Consider the following 23,499-nt stretch of genomic DNA (forward strand, 5'->3'; position numbering starts at 1 on the left):
GGACCCCTTATATTGAATCCAGCATGCTTACTTGGCATCAGTTATATTTGGGACACATGCCAAAAGTGGTGTGTATTACGGTAGGATGGAGATTTCCGCTGAAGCATATTGTACAAGGATATGCTAATATTGGCTTTCAGAGTCTAAGAGACTCTTTGATGAATTTGCTTCTTTATATCAAGAATATGTCTATAGAACCTTGACAAAAAAAGGCATAAAAAGAAAGGGCTAAAAAGTGTGTAGACATTTTTGAGCATTACTTGCAATTGTATAAAGGGCTGATTTCATAATAAAAAATAACAAAAATCCTTGGGCAATATCTCGTTTTCTGTACTGATCATAATTAATCCAACCTAATAGAAAAATCCTATTTTCATTTAGTATGCTTTATGTCTTTTATGGGGTATACAAAGCTGCAGGAATGCATATGCTCTAATTTGAATTACTGCAGCTGTTTACACAGGCGACATGCCTGCTCACATTTCACTGACAGCAAGAGTGTCATCGCTAACTTAATTTACCTCACAGATCCTTCAAACATCTTCGCTGTCTTTATATCTGCATGTCTGTTTCTTACATTTGCTTGTGTTACTTTGTTGTTGATTATACATAAAGATTTTGTAAAAGTCAAGTGCTGACGATGATAATATAAATAAGGGTTAGGATTACATAAATCTACGACTTCCTCCTAATCCTTGAGGCTTGTTGATTTGCTTTTGTTTTTATTTAGAAATATTTGTTTTTACTTGTCTATATATATTTTAACCATGTTCAAATAAAGGATTCAGAAAGAAAGATTCAGAAAGAAAGTAATTAATTCACGGAACATTGAGTTATACTACAGGGTCTTTTGGCTTCATTGAGTGCCAGCACTAGCATTTTGGTGGCCCTGTGCAAAGTTTTGTTTGTGGCGTCACCAAATCACAAGCACTGCTTAAAACTGAATGAACAGACACATATAATAGAGATGAACAAATGAATTATCAACCTATCTCTTGCTTTATTTGGAAATATATATGGTTTGTAATTAACTTGTAAGGAATGGGTTTTTTGGAATATGTTTATTTGTTAATTAGATTAAACTGAAACCCCAGACCCTTTTGATCACGTGCCACCACCACCCTCTGCCTCACCCCCACCGCCCAATGGTTGTGGGCCTAAACAAATCGATAGAGAGTTTATGCCAGGAAGTGCCCCTGGATTCATTGATGCTTCTTATCTTTCAACAGGTTCAGACTTTCTTTCCCTTTTTCGTCCTCTATGTCGTTTGCTCCATGATGGAATCTCTTGAGGCGACAATGAATCCAAGATGATTGCAGACATTGTTTTGCTTCATACAGTAAATGTGTCAGTGTTACATTGCTGAATGAGGTCTGGAGGTGAGTGTAGCATGGTGGAGTGTGGGACATCCCCAAATGTTTGCTTAACAGCAGCATGCATTTTTACAACCTGTAACATGTGTTAATCTTGTAAAATCAGATTTTTACTGCCGAATGGCCGTGCATAAACTATGCTTTGTATAAACTATGAAAGGAATTAATGCTACTTCTACTACTTTGTATAGTTGATAAAGCAATTGGAAACAAAAAATACAGTGCAAAACAATACATTATTGAAAATTGTGCAAGAGGGTGCTGTTGTGAGTATGTGACTGGTGCTTTTATCCAACAAAATCTTATATTTCAAATAGTCCTGTGATTCTGTAAAACTTTTTAATGATTTTCTTGGTATAAGAGACATGTAAAAGTTTGAATGATTTCATGGATGATTAGGATTGATTCTTAGTTTGTATAGATTGTCAAATTAAATCAGCTGTCCTATTATGTAAGTAACCATAGCTTTATTTCACATTTACAGTTACCTTAATTTGTACTATTTATTAACCCCTTTATGTGGCAGTCAATAACATAATTGAAATTTCAAAATGTCAACTCTAGAGGGTTATTGGAGAGTCTTATAGGAACTCTGTACGCAACACACACAGGTCTGCAGGAAGTTGAGCATTTTGGTGCATATATTTGTTCTATTTCTTTACTTCTAACTCCCATTGAGACATTCAATTCAATTCAATTCAATTTTATTTATATAGCGTCTATTACAACAGAAGTTGTCTCTAGGATCTTTCCAAAGACCCAGAATATGACCCCCAAGCAATTATTACATACACAATGGCAGTTAAAAACTCCTCTGGTGGGAGAAAAACCTTAAACCAAACAGTGGCAAGAAAAACTCCCCTTTAGGAGGGAAGAAACCTGGACCAGGACCTGGATCATGAGGGGGGAACCTCCTGCCGGAGGCATCACTGCAGGTCGTCTGTCATAAATTTGTGATTATTTTTTTTAATCTCCCTGCATTTTTCATGTCAAATATCACTGTTAATTATGCATGTTAAACCCTCAATGTAATACATGATTCTTGCATGCTGCAGCATATGTCTCTAGGACATTTTTTGTTTGTCTTCATAAGGTTTTGTTATTCGTTACAGAATTCTTTAGTCACATCATGTCATACCTGACATTAATCTTTTTTTGTTTTGATTTTGCAAATAATAACAATCTTTTCTTTCACCAGCTGTTAAAATTCTTCACACCATCTTAATCTATATCTGTATATGGCTTAAGCCTGTCTCACATCCCTACTTTTTTCCACCTGTCGACTCCCTGGAGTCTAATCAGACAACTACGAACACTTTTGCGAGTCAAAAGAGATATTATCCCCCGGCAATTCAATGTTGTGGTGATTTCCTAGAAGCTTTTCAGATATATCTATCAGTGACTTAAAAAGCATATAAATTAGCAGCTGTAAAGGACTGTAGAGCTGCAGTCATTCAAACTATCAAGAGAGAGGATTTTGAAAAACACTTGTGTCACACTTTTAATGTCACTGGAACTTTGACATGTAAGTGGAACTGAATTCCTTGCATTGGATGTGGTTGCTTACAATGCAGAAGTTAAATACAGGACACATGCCAAGTTTAGCTAGGAAAACAGCTGCTGGTTACATGAGTTTAGCATTTGAGAGGAGTACATCTGTCTCGTGTTTCATCTTTCCACCATCAAATGCAGATTTCAAATTGGTGATAATCCCCTCTCAATATAGCAGACCTTAATACTAAGCCACTTGAATTCAGTAATTAAATTAATTTCGATTAATATAGAGGCATACCAAAATGTATTAATTTGCTTTTAATCAATACAATAAAGATGTAAAGCCTTTTGAAGAAATTAAATACATAAACTTCTCATATTATCAAAAGAAATATATAGTTGTGGTGAAGTGTAAAAGATATGTATCTGGCATTCATACTCGTATGTCAAGCTATTAACACGTAGACTGACTCTGCAGACTGTGTCAAGGCCATTTTTGGCCCGTTCAGTGTCAGTATTTTCACGCCCCTTCTGCTTGTTGAACAGATAGGATGACTGCTTATTATTAAACCTTCAAACGCTCATGCACTCTTCATAAACACACATAAATATATGAGCATGTACTCTGTTTGTTTTGCTTTTTGGGACACCTTAAAGCAGCTGTTACAGGACAGCTGATACTTTGTTATATTTGATTAAGTGTGGCACGCAGATATCACATCACTCATGTTTAGCCCTGTCATTAATTCATATAAATCAATTAGTGTACTTCTCCAGTACTCGGTGTTATACTTTATGCTAATTTTGTCTGTTTATTTTCATTTTGGGCTCATGCAGTTGTGGCGGGACCACGAAGAGGTAGTTTCGGTCAAAGTTATATTAAAAGGATTTTTACTGTTGCCAAACAACGCCACCCTGGGAGTTTCACCCAGAGAAATTAAACTATTTAAGGAGAAAAAGGCACTCAGGTTCGTCACAAAGTGAGGCAGAGACGGTGCTTCAATTTATACAAAAATAGGTTTGTTTTTATTATTCGAAAGTTTCTTTGTTAAAAATGATCACTTTAAAAGGAAATCATTCACTAGGGGGGGGATTTTAAAAAAGGGGACCACTCAGGGCTGAGACTTTCTGGTGTGGATGGGTCAACTAAGAGGGGATACTTAAAACACCACACGTGCAATAAAAGAAATAAGGTGAAAAACTTAAACACAGCACACAACAAAAGGCAGGGGCACCACCACCGGACACCAATCCACCACCGTCAGCTCAGCACCTGAGAGGGGGGAAACCAGAGGACAGTTAGGGAACAAATTAACACAAAAGGAAATGAATAGACTTAAATTAAACGTAATTAGGCTCAACAATCACTTATTGGCCACCCAAAATATACAAAATCACCAATACCTCAAAAGAAATATAAATAACGGGCACTAAACCAACAATAAGTTCCTAAATGAAATAAAATACAAATAAACAGGACCAACAAACACACAAAACAACCAATAAACCAAGTCCCACACTGTTCTCTCTCACACATACACACGCGCACACAGACACTATAAAACTTGGGTGAACGTCACGGAGCCCCGAAGCGACACAGTAGCTCCACAAGCAGCAGACGCAAGCTGTCACACAGCAGCAAAACGGCGTCTGACGTCACGGAGCTCCAAGCGACACAGCAGCTCCAGCAAGGCAAAGCAGCTCCACAAGGCAAAGCAGCTCCACAAGGCAAAGCAGCTCCACAAGGCAACAGACGCACACAGCAAGGCAAAGCAGCTCCATAAGGCAAAGCAGCAGGGGTTTAGCGTTGGCTACATGGACATCTTTAACCTACAATAATAAAAACATAACATAAGAAAGTACAAGTGGCTGGCAGAGAAAGCCATTGTCACTGAACACCTACCAATCAGGCATTCCTGGCCATTACGGCATGGAAAGAGGGGTCAGCGCAGCAGGTGCGCAACCTGTAAACAAACGCACATGTTGCTGCGTGTGCAACGCCAAAGAGGATGACGCGGGGGGGGGAGAAAGCTCACTTACCGGCAGTAAGCAGTGAACGGCATAAAGAACGGTACAAGCGGTGAGCAGCATGCAGCCAGCATTCAACACAGGGACAGGGCGACGTGAGCTTTGACACTTTCCACGTCAATTGCACCTGTGAAGAAGCAGCATGCAGCAATCACCCAAACGAGCCTCCACACCCAGGGGCTGAAGTGACGGACGTCAAGTGGCAACGAAGCCCGGCCCCCGGGAGCAAGAGAAAGACAGGTATTGAAACCCCCCCCTTTTATACCGCCACTGCCCACTAGAAGTGACGTCACAGGACCGAGGACTGTCCTGCTACCATCTGCCCCCCGCAATTAAATCGTCGTCCCGACGATTGAACACACAAAAAAAACAAACAAACTTAACTCCATGGCCTAAATAGCGCAGCCACAGCATTCAACACAGGGACAGGGTGACATGGGCTTGGACACTTCCACGTCACCTGCACTAGTGAAGAAGTAGACTAAGAACACATGGTAGTCACCACAGGTGACTCCTCAGTAACACTAATGGGCAAACTCACCACGTATACCTCCTCTAAGGTCCCAACCAGAACACGGGGACAGAGGAGCACGTCTGAGCACCCTACATTCCCAATGGGAATGTAGGTAGGCAGCATTCAACACAGGGACAGGATGACATGAGCTTGGACACTTCCACGTCACCTGCACCTGAAACCGAGCCAGGAATTGCCCCCTCCGAACTGTGGCTCTGCAGTACGGTGGGTGCTTATTTCCCGGTGGAGTGGGGCGGCCTACTTGGCTGAGAGGCCGACAAGGGAGGTTGAGTGCGGGCGGAAACACAAACGCCATCACACTCCCGGGCGATGTGACCTGGTTGCTGACATCGCCTACAAATAACGGGACCACGAAAAGCTGTTCTCAGTTGAGCTACTAACTCTCTTAGTTCCTGCAATCCCTCCTCCATTATGACGACTTTCCCTACCGTGAAGGTAAAACCAGGGGAAAGGGGAAGTGGGGTTGCAGGTCCACCAAACCAGCTGCTGCTTTGCCTTGAAAGAAAAAGAAAGTACAAGTCAGACACCATAAAAAAAACACAGCCACAGTTTTTTTTTTCCTCTAAAAGAAAAACAAACCAAAGACAGAACACACGTCTCTGCTCTCAGATTGTATCCTGCCAACAACGCCAGATTGTGGCGGCACGAAGAGGTAGTTTAGGTCAAAGTTTATATGTTAAAAGGATTTTTACTGTTGCCAAACAACGCCACCCTGGGAGTTTCACCCAGGGAATTAAAGTAAACTCGTTCAGGAGAAAAAGGCACTCAGGTTCGTCACAAAGTGAGGCAGAGACAGTGATTCAATTTATACAAAAATAGGTTTGTTTTTATTATTCAATTGTTTTAAAAATTACCAATAAAAGGAAATCAGTCACTAGAGGGGAGGGATTTTAAAAAGGGGACCAATCAGGGCTGAGACTTTCTGGTGTGGATGGGTCAACTAAGAGGAGATACTTAAAACACCACACGTGCAATAAAAGAAATAAGGTGAAAAACTTAAACACAGCACACAACAAAAGGCAGGGGCACCACCACCGGACACCAATCCACCACCGTCGGCTCAGCACCTGAGAGGGGGGAAACCAGAGGACAGTTAGGGAACAAATTAACACAAAAAGAAATGAATAAACTTAAATTAAATGTAATTAGGCTCAACAATGACTTATTGGCCTTCCAAAATATACAAAATCACAAATACTTCAAAAGGAATATAAATGACTATAAGTTCCTGAATGAAAGAAAATACAAATAAAACAGAACCAACAAACACACAAGACAACAACCAATAAACCAATTCCCACACTGTTCTCTCTCATACATACACACACACGCACACGCGCGCACACAGACACTAAAACGTGGCTGAACAGCAAGCAACAGCGTGCGGAGCAGCAATCCGCCCAGCCAGCCAGCAGTTAAGCCAGGCAGAGCGAACACGGGCCGGGCCAGCCGTGGCAGCGGTGGTTAGCACCAGTAAGCAGCAGAAGCAAGCAGTCATGCAGCAGCAAAAACGGCGTCTGACGTCACGGAGCTCCGAAGCAACACGGTAGCTCCAGCAAGGCAAAGCAGCTCCATAAGGCAAAGCAGCTCCACAAGGCAAAGCAGCTCCACAAGGCAACAGACGCACACAGCAAGGCAAAGCAGCAGGGGTTTAGCGGTGGCTACATGGACATCTTTAACCTACAATAATAAATAAACACAACATAAGAAACTACAAGTGGCTGGCAGAGAAAGCCATTGTCACTGAACACCTACCAATCAGGCATTCCTGGCCATTACGGCATGGAAAGAGGGGTCAGCGCAGCATGTGCGCAACCTGTAAACAAACGCACATGTTGCTGCGTGTGCAACGCCAAAGAGGATGACGCGGGGGGGGGAGAAAGCTCACTTACCGGCAGTAAGCAGTGAACGGCATAAAGAACGGTACAAGCGGTGAGCAGCATGCAGCCAGCATTCAACACAGGGACAGGGCGACGTGAGCTTTGACACTTTCCACGTCAATTGCACCTGTGAAGAAGCAGCATGCAGCAATCACCCAAACGAGCCTCCACACCCAGGGGCGGAAATGACGGACGTCAAGTGGCAACGAAGCCCGGCCCCCGGGAGCAAGAGAAAGACAGGTATTGAAACCCCCCCCTTTTATACCGCCACTGCCCACTAGAAGTGACGTCACAGGACCGAGGACTGTCCTGCTACACAGTGAAAAAAAATATATTTTATACTATATATAGTAAATATAAAAATAAAACAATTTAATGGAGGCTTTGCTGACATTGGCTAAATCTACAAATGATAGCGTAGTTCACAAACCTGAAGTTATTTAATAATTTGACCCTTAACGAAAGGCCGACCGACAAATCCTTAATTGTATTGTAGATGCCAACTTTTGCTTTTTTGGTACTTCCTGTTTCCAGACAGTTTGTGTGAATCAGTTGCTTGTTATGGCTTGTTTTTGAGTTTAGCTGTTGCTCAAGATTGAAATATTGCAGTTTAGGTTATACTGAGTTGAAGCATTAATGCTATCTGCTAAGGCTATCTGACACTTTTACTTGTTCAATGAGGCTCATAACAGGGCATACTTGGAACTTGGCTACCACTGGACAGATGTGAGGATGATTGCTGAAAAGACCAGGGTCCTAACTGCTGTGATGAAAACATGGACGGAGGTGTGTGGGGACTGCCCTGGCAGCAAAAAAGAAACCAATCTAGAACCGACTATGTCGTGGTCACAACACATGAGGGAAACAGAGAGGAGACTCCAGGCCAGCTGTAGCACGGCGAGTGCCACGGGGCCCGACCGACATGATAGAGAGGACACGGACTTTCAGTGCACAACCCTTTTTATTCTCCAAGACACCAACACACGTGCTTCAGCTCCAGGAGCAGCCTCTCCAACAGCTCCTTCACAGCAGACTCCCTTATAAGGCTGGCAGGGTGGAGAGGCTGACGGGCCACACCTGTGTCCCATCAGCCTGAGTGGCTGCACCTCCTCCACCCTGCCACACACCCCCAACGCCAAACTCGCGCCGGGGTCCGTCCGGCCGAGCCTACTCCCCCCCCGCCCCCTCGGAGCGGGAGAGGAAGCCTGGAACCGCCATCTGCGGCCCTTCCTGGCCCGGACCCGTCGGGAGGCCACCCTCGGCGCCGGGCCGACCAGCGGGAACGGTCGGGGGGGCCACCCTCGGCGCCGGGCAGACCAGCGGGAACGGTCGGGGGGTCGCCCTCTGCGCCGGGCCGACCGCCGAGGAAGCCGCTCTCGGGACCGGGCCGATGGTGGCCTCGGGCCAGACGGTGGCCTCGGGCCAGATGGTCCGTCTCCAGGACCGCCTCCTCCACGGCGCAGCACTGCTCTGGAACTGGTGTGTCCAGGACCGCCTCCTCTGTAACGCCGCCCTCGGCGTCCGGCTGCTGGTCCGCCTCCACCTCCGCAGCCCCCTCCGACTCCGCCCCTGACTCCGCCTCCGCCTCGGGAGCCGTCGCCTGGCGACCTGCAGCCACTGCCTCCCGGCCGGTCGGCTGCAGCCCCGCCAGCGCTACCGCGGCGAACCTCAGGCGTGGTGCCGGGGTGGGCCGCTCCGGGGGTCCCGCCGTCTCGGGAGCCGTTGCTTGGTGGCCCGCAGCTTCTGCCTCCCGGCCTCTCAGCTGCGGCGCCGCCAGCCCCTCCCGCGCTGCTGCGGCGACCCTCCGGCGCGGCGCAGGGGTGGGTCGCTCCGCGGCCACGAGCGCTTCCAGCCTCGCCTACTGCTGCTCGCCCTGGTCACGGAGCAGGGCGGCCAGGTCCGCCATGGCATGGGCGAGCGCCTCCAGGGCCCGCTCCATGCCTCCCTTCTCCATCCCGTCGGGCCCCACGTTGGGCGCCAGTGTAGCACGGCGAGTGCCGTGGGGCCCGACCGACAGGATAGAGAGGACACGGAGTTTCAGTGCACAACCCTTTTTATTCTCCAAGACACCAACACACGTGCTTCAGCTCCAGCAGCAGCCTCTCCAACAGCTCCTTCACAGCAGACTCCCTTATAAGGCTGGCAGGGTGGAGAGGCTGACGGGCCACACCTGTGTCCCATCAGCCTGAGTGGCTGCACCTCCTCCACCCTGCCACACCAGCACTTCTCCAATTCATTTTTGAAGATGCTTTCAACCTACAGGTAAGACAGAATTCAGTGATGCCAAACCGTCACAAAACCTAAATTGATTGTCCTTTTGTCAGTTATCTCTTCTTCACAAATAAACTCAAGATTTAATCTGGATCTAATGATTGGGTTCATGGTTATCTGTTTGGTACCAAGGGCCTTTGTGTCCAGGTAACAGATCAGATAAAGGCAGGTTTAGCTGTTTTAAACTCCTGATGCTTTAATTGATGCAAGATGTTTACGCATTTGTCTGACAGAAACTAAAGTCTTGCCAGATCTTTAAAGAATTCAAATCCCAATCATAATCGTGATTCTTAGTCTCTTCTCTGGGAGGTTTGTAACCTGTTACATGCTTATGTTTCCATATCATGTATAGTACCTCAAATCTTATAGCTGGTTTTCTTAGTTGCATGTAATTGGTATTTAATGGCTCTTGTTTTCATACATTTTTCACTTCATTTCAGAATATAATTTCATCATACATCAGTATAAATGATCATTTCACTTCCAAGTGACTCTGAGCAGACAAGAGACAGAAAAAAATAACAGTCACACAATGTAAAGATCAAAAAATATATTTTATTGTGGTATACACTTCATATCATATTTTATGATTAGAAACAAACCAACAGCTAGGATGCTTTACTCAGCTGCGTCCTTTGACTGTAGGAGAAAAAGATAACAAAAAGAAAGTGAAAATTACACATATTCTCGATTAAAATAATAAATCTGTCATTATTCAGACTTAAGTGTTTCTAGTGTGAAGTGTGAATATTCACACTTGTATATTTTTTTATGTAAATGTAGTTTTTGCTCAAATGTATGAAGCATGGCAGTCAAAGTGATACATTCAGTCATAATATGTGTGCATATTCACCTTGCCATGGTCACGGCTCTTTACTCTCATCTTGTTGACCTGAGACTCTGCAATGTCAGCACGCTCCTCAGCCTCCTCAAGCTCATGCTGGAGCTTCCTAGACTTGGACAGATGACTGTTGGCCTGCTCCTCCTTCAATGCAAAAAAGAGTAAAACAGGTTAAAGAAGTCAAGTAACCACCCACATATGAAGGAGATAAATCAAGTTAGAAATGTGGTTTGCCTTACCGCTTCCTCAGCCTGCCTCTTGTAGGCCTTCACCTTGAGCTGCAGTTTGTCCACCAGATCCTGCAGCCTACTAACGTTTTTCTTATCTTCCTCAGTCTGTGGTAAAAAGTGTCGAATTGAATGTAAAGGTCACTTTAGTATTAGAAGTAGACATAAAAGTAATGCATGTGTTAAACATGAAAGTAGTTTTACCTGATAGGTGAGCTCCTTCACTCTTCTCTCATATTTGCGGACACCCTTAACAGAATCTGCACCACGTCTTTGCTCATTTTCAACCTCGCTCTCCAACTCACGCACCTTCAGAAAATAAAAGAAAGCATGAATTAGATGTGTGTTTTGGATGTTTTGACAGATTTTTTCATATAACTCGAAAATCTCAAAACGTATTCTCACCCTTGACTCGAGTTTTTGGAGCTGCTTCTTGCCACCCTTCATGGCCAAGTTCTCAGCCTCATCCAGGCGATGCTGCAGGTCCTTAACAGCAACCTCCAGGTTCTTCTTCATCCTCTCCAGGTGAGCACTGGTGTCCTGTTCCTTCTTCAGCTCTTCAGCCATCATAGCAGCCTAGAAAGATCAATATTGTTTTCAGAATGTTGGACAGTTCAGCTGTAGCATTAAAGAAAAACAAACAAAATGTAGGCCCACATCAGTGATGGCCTTCTTGGCCTTGTCCTCTGCATTCCTTGCTTCCTGAACAGTATCATCAACTTCACTCTGGATCTGAACCAGGTCACTTTCAAGCTTCTTCTTGGTGTTGATGAGGCTTGTGTTCTGAAAGATCAAAATTCAACCCAGTTATCACAAGTGTGATGTAATATTCTGAGATTGTGCTATTAAGAAAAGTAAAATGAAACATACCTGAGAGTGCAGAAGTCCGACACGTTCGCTGGCATCCACCAGTTCCTGCTCTGCGACTTTGCGGCCTCTCTCTGTCTGTTCCAGAGCAACTCTGAGTTCCTCAATTTCAGCCACTAAGAGACCGTTTCTGCGATCCACCATAGCAGCTTGTTCCTTGAGGTCCTCCTGGGCTCTGACAGCATCATCAAGATGCAGTTGAGCGTCCTAGGTGGAAAAAAAGTAAAAACTTGGAGGTAGATTCCTCAACATTAGTGAAGCTCAAAGTGACATCACTGTCTTGATACATACCTTCAGCTGTGCCTGAACGTTCCTCAACTGTTTCTGGGACTCAGCAGCCTGGCGATTGGCATGACTCAGCTGAATCTCCATCTCATTCAGATCTCCTTCCATCTTCTTCTTGATTCTCAGGGCATCGTTCCTGCTCCTGACCTCAGCATCCAGAGTGCTCTGCATGGAATCAATCACCCTCTGGCTGTTCCTCTTGATCTGCTCCATCTCCTCATCTTTCTCTGCAATCTTCCTGTCCACCTCACCCTTAATCTGGTTGAGCTCCAGCTGAACACGAAGGATCTTAGACTCTTCATGCTCCAGAGTTCCCTAACAATATAAAAAAGGAAAATATTACCTTGCCTTGACACTGTTTTTTTTTTTTTTTTTTACTCAACATTAGTTTATGACTTAAGGTTTCATTTCAAACGATCTGCTCGGATAAAACTTCACCTCAGCTTCCTCCAGAGCTGTCTGGATCTCAGACTTCTCTGTCTCCACCTGCTTCTTGGCCTTCTCCAGCTCATGGATGCTCTTGCCAGTGTCACCAATCTGTTCAGTCAGGTCAGAGATCTCCTCTGTACAGAAATGTTTGATAACCTTTAGTATTGAGATGTAAAAGAGAAATAGCACAATGCTGACATGCTGACACAGTCTCATTGGAACTCACGTTGGAGGTTCTTGTTTTCACGCTTCATGGTCTCCAGCTGATCCAGAGCTTCTTCATAAGAGTTCTTCATCTTGAACAGTTCAGTGCTCAGAGTACGAGCCTCCTTCTGAGCTCCTTCAAGCTCTGCCTGACCCTCCTCATACTTCTGTTTCCACTCTGACAGCACCTAAATAACAGTTTATACAGTTTAGTTATTCATCCATATGATGAAAATGTAATTCATGTTAGCATAAAGTCAAAAATATTACCTTATCAAAGTTCCTCTGCTTCTTATCCAAGTTGGCAGCCAGCCCGTTAGCTCTCTCCACATCAATCATGAGGTCCTCCACCTCACTTTGGAGCCTCTGTTTGGTCTTCTCCAGAGATGCACACTTGGAGTTCACAGCCTCGATCTGCTCCTCAGCTTCCTGAAGACGCTGGGCCAGCTTTTTCCTTTACAGAAATAAATGAGAGAGTAATAATCACATGGATGGATACACATGTGTAAGAGCTCTTTATTATATAATGTGATGCACATAAATGCTAATGTTAATGTGTTAATGTTTCATTATTAGCCATTTTTTGTTTGATTCTTACTCACTTGGATTCCTCAAGCTCCTCTGTGCGCTGGATGGCATCAGTTTCGTACTTAGTTCTCCACTGAGCCACCTCACTGTTGGCCTTGGACATACCACGCTGCAGCTCAGCTTTGGCCTCCTGCTCCTCCTCAAACTGCTCCCTCAGCAGGTCACAGTCATGGCGGGCTGATTGCAGTCCATGGGCAAGAGCATTCTTGGCCTGGTTAAAACATTAAATCAAGTCATTGAATCAAGTTTCCTAATCATTAACATCTCATACCAATATACACTTATTTTTTAGAGCGTTTTTTTATACCTTGACCTCCTCTTCAACGTGTCTCTTCAGCTCCTCAAGCTGCTGGGTGAAGGCCTGTTTGCCTCTGGTCAGCTGAGAAACAAGAGCGTCCTTCTCCTCAATTTGACGGCTGAACTCACCTTGTGTGAAAATGATTATCAGAGATTAGTTTTTGTTCAGAATCTGGTCAGACACTAAAGTTATTTGCAGTAAAATCCTGTGTTATAGATACCATTTTCTGTGAGGAGACGTGCTTTCTGTGCACTCATGTCATTGTTCTGACGCATGTTTTCATCATTCTTGGTCTTAAGTTCACTTAATTGGTCCTCCAGAGTACGGCACATCTTTTCAAGATTTCCCTAATGTTGCGAACAAAACAAATTCTGTTAGATCGTATTGAATCTATAATTCCTTCTATTTTACATATTAAAGTACATGTGAAATATGGGTGTACCTTTGCTTTAGCAACAGCCTCCATGTTGCTGGAGAGGTCGTCAATCTCCATCTTATATTCACTCTTTTCTTTCTCAAGCTTCTGCTTGACACGCTGCAGGTTGTCGATCTGCTCTCCCAGCTCAGCAACGCTGTCGGCCTGCTTCTTGCGCAGAGCAGCAGCAGTGGCTTCATGCTGCAGAGTAGACTCCTCAAGGTCACGACGGAGCTTCTGGAACTCAGCCTCGCGCTTCTTGTTCATCTCAATCTGAGCAGCAGTGGCGCCACCAGCTTCCTCCAGCCTCTCACTGATCTCCTCAAGTTCCCTGGAGAGGTCAGCTCTCTGCTTCTCAACCTTGGCACGAGCAGCGCGCTCCGCCTCGATTTCCTCCTCCAGCTCCTCAATACGGGCCTGTTGGATGCAGATGTGTTATCTTCATTTCATTCAAATGTGATATCAGTGTAATGATTGGAATATCAATGAACAACACACCTGAAGCTCCTTAATCTTCTTCTGAAGCTGTGCACCCAATGACTGCTCATCTTCAATCTTGCTGAGGAGCTGGCTGATTTCAAAGTCCTTCCTGTGTGAATGATAATGTTGTATTTTAAGATATCAGACCCACTTTTAACAGCAATGGATGTTTTGACTGGCATGAACGACAACCTATATTATATTACTTTTTAATTTTCTCATCAGACTGCTGCTTGTCATTCTCCAGATCCATTATGGATTCCTGGGCCAGTTTCAGATCTCCTTCCAGCTTCCTCTTGGCTCTCTCAAGATCCATACGAAGCTTCTTCTCTTGCTCCAGAGAACCTTCAAGCTAGAAATCGATAGGGATTAGTCATTAGCAAGGTTGAGAAGAATCTTGTTTTTCCAATCAGTGACTTTTTAAACTTACATCATCAACTTGTTGCTCAAGCTTGGTCTTGGACTTGGTCAGAGTGTTGACTTTGTCTTCCTCCGCCTGCAGGTCATCAAGAGTCTGCTGATGAGCTTCCTGAAGAGCTTTCTTCTCCTTGGTCAGTTTAGCAATGCTCTCATCCTGAGAGGCCATCTCCTCAGTCAGGTTCTTCACCTACATTTGCAAGAAAGATGTCAATATCACACAACTTCACGAATTTGAATTGTTATGTGATCATCTCAAATTAATGTGTATAAACCTTGTTCTCAGTGGCATGTTTCTCCTTTTCCACTTTGGCCAATGTAAGTTCCAGGTCATCAATATCTTTTTTGAGCTCAGAGCATTCGTCCTCCAGCTTCCTCTTCTTTGCAGTAAGCTCAGCATTGATTTCCTCCTCATCTTCCAGTCTCTCAGTGGTCTCTTTGAGTTTGGCCTCGAGTTGAATCTTGCTCTTGATAAGACCCTCGCACCTCTCCTCAGCATCTGACAGATTCTCTGTTTCCTGGTTTACAAGGAGCATTCCAGCATTACCATTCAGATACCTAATTAAATTAATTAAAAAAAACCATCACCTCCCATGTTATTTACTTACCGATGCCACTTGCAGCTGCAGATCGTTCTTCTCCTGCAGAAGAGACACCATCTTTTCCTCCAGCTCCTTTTTCTTGGCCAAGGCATGAGCAAGGTCTTCCTTCATCTTCTCATAGTTCTCCTTCATATTCATGAGCTCCTTCTCAGTCTCAGCACTCTTCAAGAGAGGCTTGATCTTGTAATAAACCTTCATCCATGGCCAGTGTTTCACATTCATGAATGAGCGGATATTGTACTGGATAGTAAAGATGGCCTCCCTGTAGACAAGAAGTTGCTGTTATAGACCAGTGTCTCTTTATAATTCATTCAACAACTGTGTGTCTGGAACTTTGTTTTTTTTTTACTTGCCTCCTCTCCATCATCTTAACAAACTCCTTTCTCATGACGTAGCCACGGCAGAGAGCCTGAGTCATTGTGACCAGAGATGCCAACTTTTCATCTCTCATCTCCTCAAGGGTACCCAGCAGACCAGCCTTGAAGAACACCTGAACAAACAACTCACTTAATCAGAAATAATACATTTATTCCAAATACTTGACGCATTAATTTGTTTTGACTCTCCTCCTTCAGATCACGAGTAGCCAGTCACAAAAAGGGAGTGCTTCGATTTAGATTTTAAGGCTCGACTTAAACAGTATATTTCAACACATTCAACTATCACTTTTATATGTAAAATGTAGATTGATTTCAAATCTGTTTGGAGCTGTATCATCTTTATAGTATCATCCAGAGTCATTCATGTCAATCATCTTGATAAGCTGAAAATGTCAACTGTTTAAGAACGTACCCTAACATTTGTGCAAGGAGCCAAAGAACATAATAAGGTGAAAACAATATTTGGATCCAAGCATCTTAACTTCCTTAAGAATATATTTGCAACTGGAACACATACCTTGGTGTGTCCAAATCTGTACTCATCTTGAGGAACGTCAATTGATCCAAGCAGCTTCTCAGAGGCTTTCTTGTTGTCAATGAATTGACCCTCAGGGATGACACTGGCATTCAGTACCTTGTATCTTTTGTGAAAGAAGGGAAGGTTAAAGTCAGCAGTCTTTTATTATAGTTCTTTTTGGATTACCCTTTCATTAACCAAGTGATTATACCTCTGTTTGAAGTCAGCATAGAGGATTCTGCTGGGGAAACCTTTTCTGCAGATTCTGATACCCTCCAGCACACCGTTACACCTGAGCTGGTGGATGACCAGGAAGTTCTCCATCAAGCCTGAAGAATAACTCTAACAGTTATGTCTGCAAATATAAACCCCATGAATCAAACTCAGACACACTTAGAATAAATATGTCTTTTGTACCTGGAGTCTTTGACTCATTGGGAATGAGGCAGCGCACAAAGTGAGGATGGGTGCTCCTCAGGTTGGTCATCAGCTTGCCCAAGTTCTCCTGTAGGTACAAATTAGGGGATCTTTGTTATAAAAAAGTGACTTTAAGTATGAAAAGACATTACATGTGTTACTCCAAGCTCACCCTGAACTGTGATGACACAGTCTGCATAGAACCACCCTTCTTCTTTCCTCCCTTCTTGCCAGCCTCTGTTTTTCACAAGGTAATTGTTAATGTAAGGTCTCCGTTAAACGATGACACTTAAAACTTGCCTGTTAGACAACCATTTATACTCAAGCTTAGTTTGATTAAAATGCATACCCTCAGCTGGAGGAGGAGGATACAGGAGAGCCACCAGTTTCATTGATGACTTCCCGTAGAGCTGGATAACAGACTCATTCAGGGGATCCTTGTTCTTGTCCAGCCAACCAGCGATGTTGTAGTCCACAGTTCCAGCATAGTGCACCAGGGAGAAGTGAGCCTCAGCCTTGCCCTTAGCAGGTTTTGGCTTCTCAAAAGCTTTGGTTTTGCCAAGATGCTGGTCATACAGCTTGTTCTTGAAGGTATTGTCATCGGCCTTGGGGAACATGCACTCCTCTTCAAGGATGGAGAAGATGCCCATTGGCTTGATTACAGGAGGAAAGAACAAAGAGTAATCAATTTCAGTCTCTTTCTGTTATGATAACACTTGGATAAAATTGAATCATTATCTCAATGTTTACCTTTTCAATCAGCTCAATACAGGCAGCCAAGTCCATACCAAAGTCAATGAACTCCCAAATGATGCCTTCCTTCTTGTACTCCTCTTGCTCCAGAACAAACATGTGGTGGTTGAAGAACTGTTGCAGTTTCTCATTGGTGAAGTTGATGCACAGCTGCTCCAATGTGTTGAACTGTGAATGGGCAAATCAACTGTATCACTTTTGAACATTTTGCCATGAAGAACAAAGGATAATAGATTATGGGAGTGATATGTACATCAAAGATTTCAAAGCCGGCAATGTCCAGGACACCGATGAAGTGGTTTCTTGCTTGCTTAGTGTCCAGCATCTGGTTGATACGGACGACCATCCAATCAAACATCCTGCCATAGATGGACTTGGCCAGGGCAGTGACAGAATTATGCACCTAAAGAGAAAATACATTTTTTTTAATGAAAAAAGATAAATAATATGAATTGGAAATTTGGAAAAGAAAGAAGTGAGAATAAAATGAATATTAATATCTTAGTTTCTCCATAAAGTTTACAATATTAAATGGATGTAACATTATAAGTCTGATCATAGGATGTCTGATTTTACTGGCTGGTGTTTACCTGAGGTACAGTCTGCCCCTTGGTGACAAATTCATTGCCGACCTTCACTCTTGGATAGCACAATCCCTTGAGCATATCAGCAGAGTTCAGGCCCAACAAGTAAGCAATCTTGTCAGCATCTGAAAAGAGTAATTTATATTCAACACAAACAGAACTGAAGAACTTCATAAGAACTTAGCGGTTTTGATGCTTGTATAACACGTGCACTTACCCTCATTGCCATCAGGCTCAGCCTGCTCCTCACGCTGCTTCTGCTTGAACTTCATGTTACCATGGTGAAGCACAGCACCAGTCAACTTGTAGATGCCCATCTTCTCCTCTCCGGTGAAGCCCAGGATATCAATGGCATTCTGATTAAAGAAAGAGTCCATAAGAAATATATAGTCTTCAGTGCATGCTTTTAAAAAGCCGATTCAGTTCAATTCTCTCACATCAGTGGCGTCCAGCTCTTCTTTGTCATCAATGCTGGCCACAGTGATCTGACCCATGCTGCACATGGGGAAGTCATAGGGGTTGCTTGTGATCAGAGACATTTCTGGAAAAAAAAAAGAAAAAAGAAGAATGGAGACATTTTTAACACATTGTTTAAAATGATGTCACTAAATTTCTTTGACATTGTGCAAAAATGAAGTCTTACCAATGATCTCTGGTTTGTGGTTTGTCATCATCTGGTAGAAGATGTGGTAGCCTCTCTCATCAGAAAGCTGGAATGTCACTCTAGACTTCTCCAGCAGGTCTGCAAATATTCACATGCATCAGTTTGTTTAGTCTTTCTCACCTTTTCACTTTGAATGGAATACAGTACTTACATGTCTCAATATCAGCACTAGACAGTTTGCCAGTTGTGCCGAAATGGATCCTGATGAATTTACCCTGTTTTGAACAAATGAGTAGTTAAAGTCCCTCTACATTTTTAGAGTGTACGGAGGTTTGTAGAAAGAAGAAATCGGTTTATACTCACAAAACGAGAAGAGTTGTCATTCCTAATAGTTTTGGCATTACCATAAGCCTCCAGCAGGGGATTGGCTGCAATGATTTGATCCTCCAGCGACCCCTGTACACCAGGTTTCAGAAGCATATTAGAAAAGGACCTATTTTCCTGTAGGTGTCTTGTGATATGTGAAAAGTTGTCATCATAACTTACCTGCATTTTACTTGATTCCTTCGCCTTACCCCCACCAACAGAGATTGTAGCAAAGTACTGAATGACACGCTTGGTGTTCACAGTCTTTCCAGCACCAGATTCTCCACTGGGTATAAACACAGACTTGTGGGTATTTGTTCTCACAAACGTACTAAGATTGATATTCAACAGGTGTGATACTTACGTGATCAGGACAGACTGGTTCTCCCTATCTGTGAAAATGAAACACAGAAACAGTCATTATTCATGTCTGCCGCTTTCATAACTAGAAACTAAATCTCCCCAGTAAAGGACATACCAGTAAGCATGAACTGATAGGCATTGTCAGAGACGGAGAAGATGTGGGGTGGAGCCTCCATACGCTTCTTGCCTCTATAGGCAGAGACGACTTCGGAATCGTACACTGGGAGCCACTTGTAGGGGTTCACAGTTGCACAGAACAACCCAGAGTAGGTCTGAAAATGATCAAAGAGATAGTAAAAACTTTAGACAGCTTTTCTTGTGAGCATAGTAATTCTCATAGTGAAATTGTCTTACGTAGATCATCCATGCTGCATAACGCTCTTTGAGATTATACAGCACAGTGGCTTCATTGAGATGGGTCATCATGGCCATGTCCTCCATTTTGTCGTACTTGGGAGGGTTCATTTGATGGATGTCATCTTCTTTGACTGTCTTCTCCTGTAGCAAGGCATTTTTCACGGTCAAGAACTGCATATTTTTAGTTACTAGTTATAGTGTACCTTAGTGCACCGACCTCCTGAGTGTCCAAGACTGTGACGGTGACTTTGCCACCCTCTTTCTTGATGACTGTTGCCTTCAGGTACAGTTCTTTGGGATCAGCAACATAGCAGGCAGTCTTGGCATCAAAAGGTCTGGTCTGAGCCTCAATCCTCTCCTTTTCTGGCTTACGAAGGTAAATGGCAGCTTTGCCATAAAGGGCCATCTCCGCGTCCGTACTCATGGTGGCAACTTATGTCTGTGTACCAAATCACACAATACCACTCTAATAAGCACATCATCACATGACATTTCCTGTTGCTCTCTTTGACCAAATGTTAAGTCATGTATGTTTAATAATAATAATGACTTGGATTTATATAGCGCCCTTCAAGGCACCCAGAGCACTTTACAGAGATCATTATTCATTCATACACATCCTCACTGGTGGTGGTAAGCTATGTTTTGTAGCCACAGCTGCCCTGGGGCAGACTGACGGAAGCGTGGCTGCCATATCACACCTAACGGCCCCTCCGACCACCACCAACATTCATACACATTCACACGGGGCAAGGTGTCTTGCCCAAGGACACTACGACAGCAAACTGGGACAGAGCTCGAACCGCCGACCTTCCGATCATTGGACTACCCGCTCTACCACCTGAGCTACTGCCGCCCCTGTTTAACCATATAAATTACTTTTTTTTCAGTTTTACAAAATAAAGACAAAAAAAATGTCTGTCTTTCCTTCCACGGTTCTGCTAGACCTCTCAGCTCATGTAATTCAACTGGTTGTTTTTGCTTTGATTATCTGTTTTATCAGTCATCAATTTTTCATTTGACAGTTGAATTAAAATGTTCATTTATATAATATCAATAATTTAAATTGTTGTACTTACCTTACCCTTCCCTTATGTGAAAAGAATGTTTTGCTCCACAACCCTGTATAAAACATAGTTTTAGTCAATGACACTAACCAAACTTAAATGATTGAACCATTTCTTTTTCATACTCTGAAGTTGCAATACATATAGAACTTCCTATATAGATGTTTCTATATCACTTACAACATATATTATAGAGTAATAAAGGAATCATTGAACTTCAATATGTCTAAATATGTGCTACGTCTAAATTACTTTTTGTAACCAAATCTTAAAAGGCTGGATAATAGAAAACCTCACCACAAGCAGGATCCTCTGCAGTCTTCTACCACAGTCTGATGCTTCCCCTGGACTGCTTTTATATGAACTGGATTGCTTACGAGGCACAGACTCAAGCATACTAACAGCCCAAATAAGGCTGGAAGGAAGGTTGATTGATGACACTAAAATTAGGAAAATTCTTATGTAATGTAAGTAGCCAAACTGTAATGTAAGTTTGCCAACACTGTAAGTGCAATGAGGATTACATATTAAATAATGTAAACTAAACATTTACATGTGATGGAAGGAAACACACAATACTCTTATATATGTATATGGCTTTGCACTTGAACATAATTTTATACAACTGATGCAATTTTGAATATCAGCTCAATGCACTTAAATGTTAAAAACACCTACATAATCTTGTATTTTAATTAAATATACATATAAAGAAAGTTCTGAGAAACAAGATGAGTAAAGGAGCATTTTTTCTTACTAAAATATTTTTATTATTTATTTTTATATATATATATATATATATATATATATATATATATATATATATATCTAATTGAACAACTGAAATGTTCAAAATGCTTCAGTGAAATGTCACACGGTAAAATGGTGTTAGGTGACAGTTGGCATCTTGCTCCTTATATGTACCAAGCCAGCAACTGGGTGCCAGTAAATAGTTTTTACTGCCTACACTGAGGGAGGGGAAGCACACCAGATGGCTCTGTTTTAATGCATATTAAAAGTAGATAAATTATTATTTTGAAATAGTTCACAAAGCTCCGGGCCTTTTTTTCTTGCAGTCCTACTGTGCGACTACGCTTTAGCCTACATTTAAATTGAATAATTCAGCAGACATTTCTATTTAAAGCAATTTATAATAGAGCAAAAACATTCAAGATTCAGTTTTGTACACAACCGAGGTGTAAGCATGATGTTTTAAATCTGTTAAAGGACAACTATCATGGCATGCTATACACCATTTGATATAGGTTATCAATTATTTGTTTAAATATAAATTGTATTAACTGACAACAGGTAGGTAGTTTCATAAATTGCAAGGGTGTTATTGTCTTTTGAAATCAGCCACAATGATCCATTTGTCAGTGATTCTGTGATGCAGCTGGTAGTGTGTGTCTTTCTGTGCAGCACTTGCTGGGAACTGCTACACTGTGTGGAAGTGGTGGTAAATATGAACATGTCTTCTAAGTCTGGGAGTGCCACAACTTGACCTCAATTGGTGGATTGCATGTTTGGTTGTCAGATTTTTGTGTGTGAATTTAAGCATTATTCACACACTGTAAACTTCACCTAGAAGCTGACTAAAAGATTTATTTTGCAATTCCAGCATACTAATGTAACACCAGTGTTATTCTGTGCTAAATTAGAAGTACATGTCAAGCAGGCTCTAGAGGAAGGACTCAAATGCACAAGTCCGACTAAAGTCTAGCATGTGTTTAATAGAAATATTCCAAGGCAAAATTCAAGTTACATTAAAAAAATATATATATATTGATTATAAATGTGTGCATTATTATGAGCGAGACTATATTATTATTAGATTAATATTGATTCTATCTATCTATTCTATCTAATTATTATATTAATATTACAGTTATTGCTATGATAACTGTAATTGTGATTAATTTTTAGAATATTACTGTTATTACTTCTGTCAGTGTTATTATTATATTATTAATGTATTATGAATCAATCATATCATTATCATAATTATTGTTACTTATTTTCCTTTTCTTTTCTGAATGAATATGTGTATTCTTTTTATAAATCGCCATTATTACAACCTCGCCCCCCCATATCTGTCTGATCTCCTCCACGTCCACACTCCCTCCCGAGCTCTAAGATCCTCTTCCTCCCTACAACTGTCTGCCCCCTCCGCCCGTCTCACCACCATGGGGAGCAGAGCATTCAGCCGCTCTGCTCCTCGTCTCTGGAACTCTCTACCACCCCAACTCAGGAACATTGACTTATTCATTGACTTCAAATTACAACTCAAAACTCATCTGTTCAAGACTGCCTATCCCATCTAACAATTCATCTCTTTTAATGTTCTTACCTCTGCTCTTTTTTAATGCTTTGATGTTTGTTTTTAAATGTATTCTGCTATTATTTTAACATGTTGTGTAAGGCGACCTTGAGTGCCCAGAAAGGCGCCTTAGAAATAAAATGTATTATTATTATTATTATTATTACTGCTTTGTATGTTCAAAGAGGATTGTGATATTGATGACAATAGATATTTATTATTATACTTTACATTACTTATTTAATTGATTGATTGTCCTCTTCTTTCACTTTATTTATTAGTTATTAATTAATGAACTATCTTTTTTTAATTTATTTACTTTTGTTTGTTTGTTTTTTTGGCTGCTGTCTCTCCTAAAATAATCATAATTCTAGAAAACTATCATACTCAAACACACCATACAACGTGTATGGTGTGCATGTGCATGCATGTGTGAGTGTGCTTATGTATGCATGCACGTGTATGATACATGTGCATGCATACATAAGCACACACACATGCATGCACACACCCACATACACGGTCATAAACATTGAT

At 42.3% G+C, this 23,499-nt stretch overlaps 1 protein-coding gene across 2 annotated transcripts; it reads right to left on the reverse strand.

Moving 5' to 3' along the window:
* Nucleotides 1-10,116: 10,116 nt before the first annotated feature.
* LOC133444461 (myosin heavy chain, fast skeletal muscle-like) lies at nucleotides 10,117-21,011 on the reverse strand. 2 transcript variants are annotated; one of them, XM_061722267.1, is made up of 41 exons: nucleotides 20,940-21,011; nucleotides 20,655-20,697; nucleotides 19,793-20,014; nucleotides 19,573-19,716; nucleotides 19,334-19,490; nucleotides 19,220-19,247; nucleotides 19,036-19,141; nucleotides 18,853-18,945; nucleotides 18,701-18,764; nucleotides 18,529-18,627; nucleotides 18,323-18,426; nucleotides 18,103-18,241; nucleotides 17,892-18,010; nucleotides 17,555-17,704; nucleotides 17,299-17,469; nucleotides 16,898-17,201; nucleotides 16,721-16,785; nucleotides 16,549-16,636; nucleotides 16,343-16,460; nucleotides 16,132-16,255; nucleotides 15,584-15,724; nucleotides 15,241-15,492; nucleotides 14,908-15,150; nucleotides 14,646-14,822; nucleotides 14,422-14,567; nucleotides 14,234-14,324; nucleotides 13,763-14,152; nucleotides 13,541-13,667; nucleotides 13,330-13,448; nucleotides 13,037-13,233; nucleotides 12,705-12,888; nucleotides 12,457-12,622; nucleotides 12,240-12,364; nucleotides 11,808-12,116; nucleotides 11,520-11,723; nucleotides 11,307-11,432; nucleotides 11,055-11,225; nucleotides 10,854-10,958; nucleotides 10,662-10,757; nucleotides 10,435-10,566; nucleotides 10,117-10,220 (listed from the first exon to the last, which is right to left on the reverse strand). In XM_061722267.1, exons 3-41 carry the CDS (start codon nucleotides 19,997-19,999, stop codon nucleotides 10,200-10,202), a joined length of 5,802 nt encoding a protein of 1,933 aa, XP_061578251.1. In that variant the 5' UTR covers nucleotides 20,000-20,014; nucleotides 20,655-20,697; nucleotides 20,940-21,011; the 3' UTR covers nucleotides 10,117-10,199. The 2 variants fall into 2 exon arrangements, with proteins under 2 accessions (XP_061578251.1, XP_061578250.1); XM_061722266.1 differs by having other exon boundaries at nucleotides 18,853-19,141.
* Between the last annotated feature and the right edge of the window lie 2,488 nt (nucleotides 21,012-23,499).

Source organism: Cololabis saira, chromosome 5 (assembly GCF_033807715.1).
Source record: "Cololabis saira isolate AMF1-May2022 chromosome 5, fColSai1.1, whole genome shotgun sequence".
NCBI lineage: Eukaryota > Metazoa > Chordata > Actinopteri > Beloniformes > Belonidae > Cololabis > Cololabis saira.

Coding starts and splice junctions, on each gene's coding strand:
- LOC133444461 (XM_061722266.1), bottom strand. CDS start 19,999: ATGAGTACGGACGCGGAGATGGCCCTTTATGGCAAAGCTGCCATTTAC. Junction 19,491..19,572: donor ATGCAGCATGGATGATCTAC/GTAAGACAATTT, acceptor GATCATTTTCAG/ACCTACTCTGGGTTGTTCTG. Junction 12,623..12,704: donor AGCAGAGGAACTTTGATAAG/GTAATATTTTTG, acceptor ACTGTTATTTAG/GTGCTGTCAGAGTGGAAACA.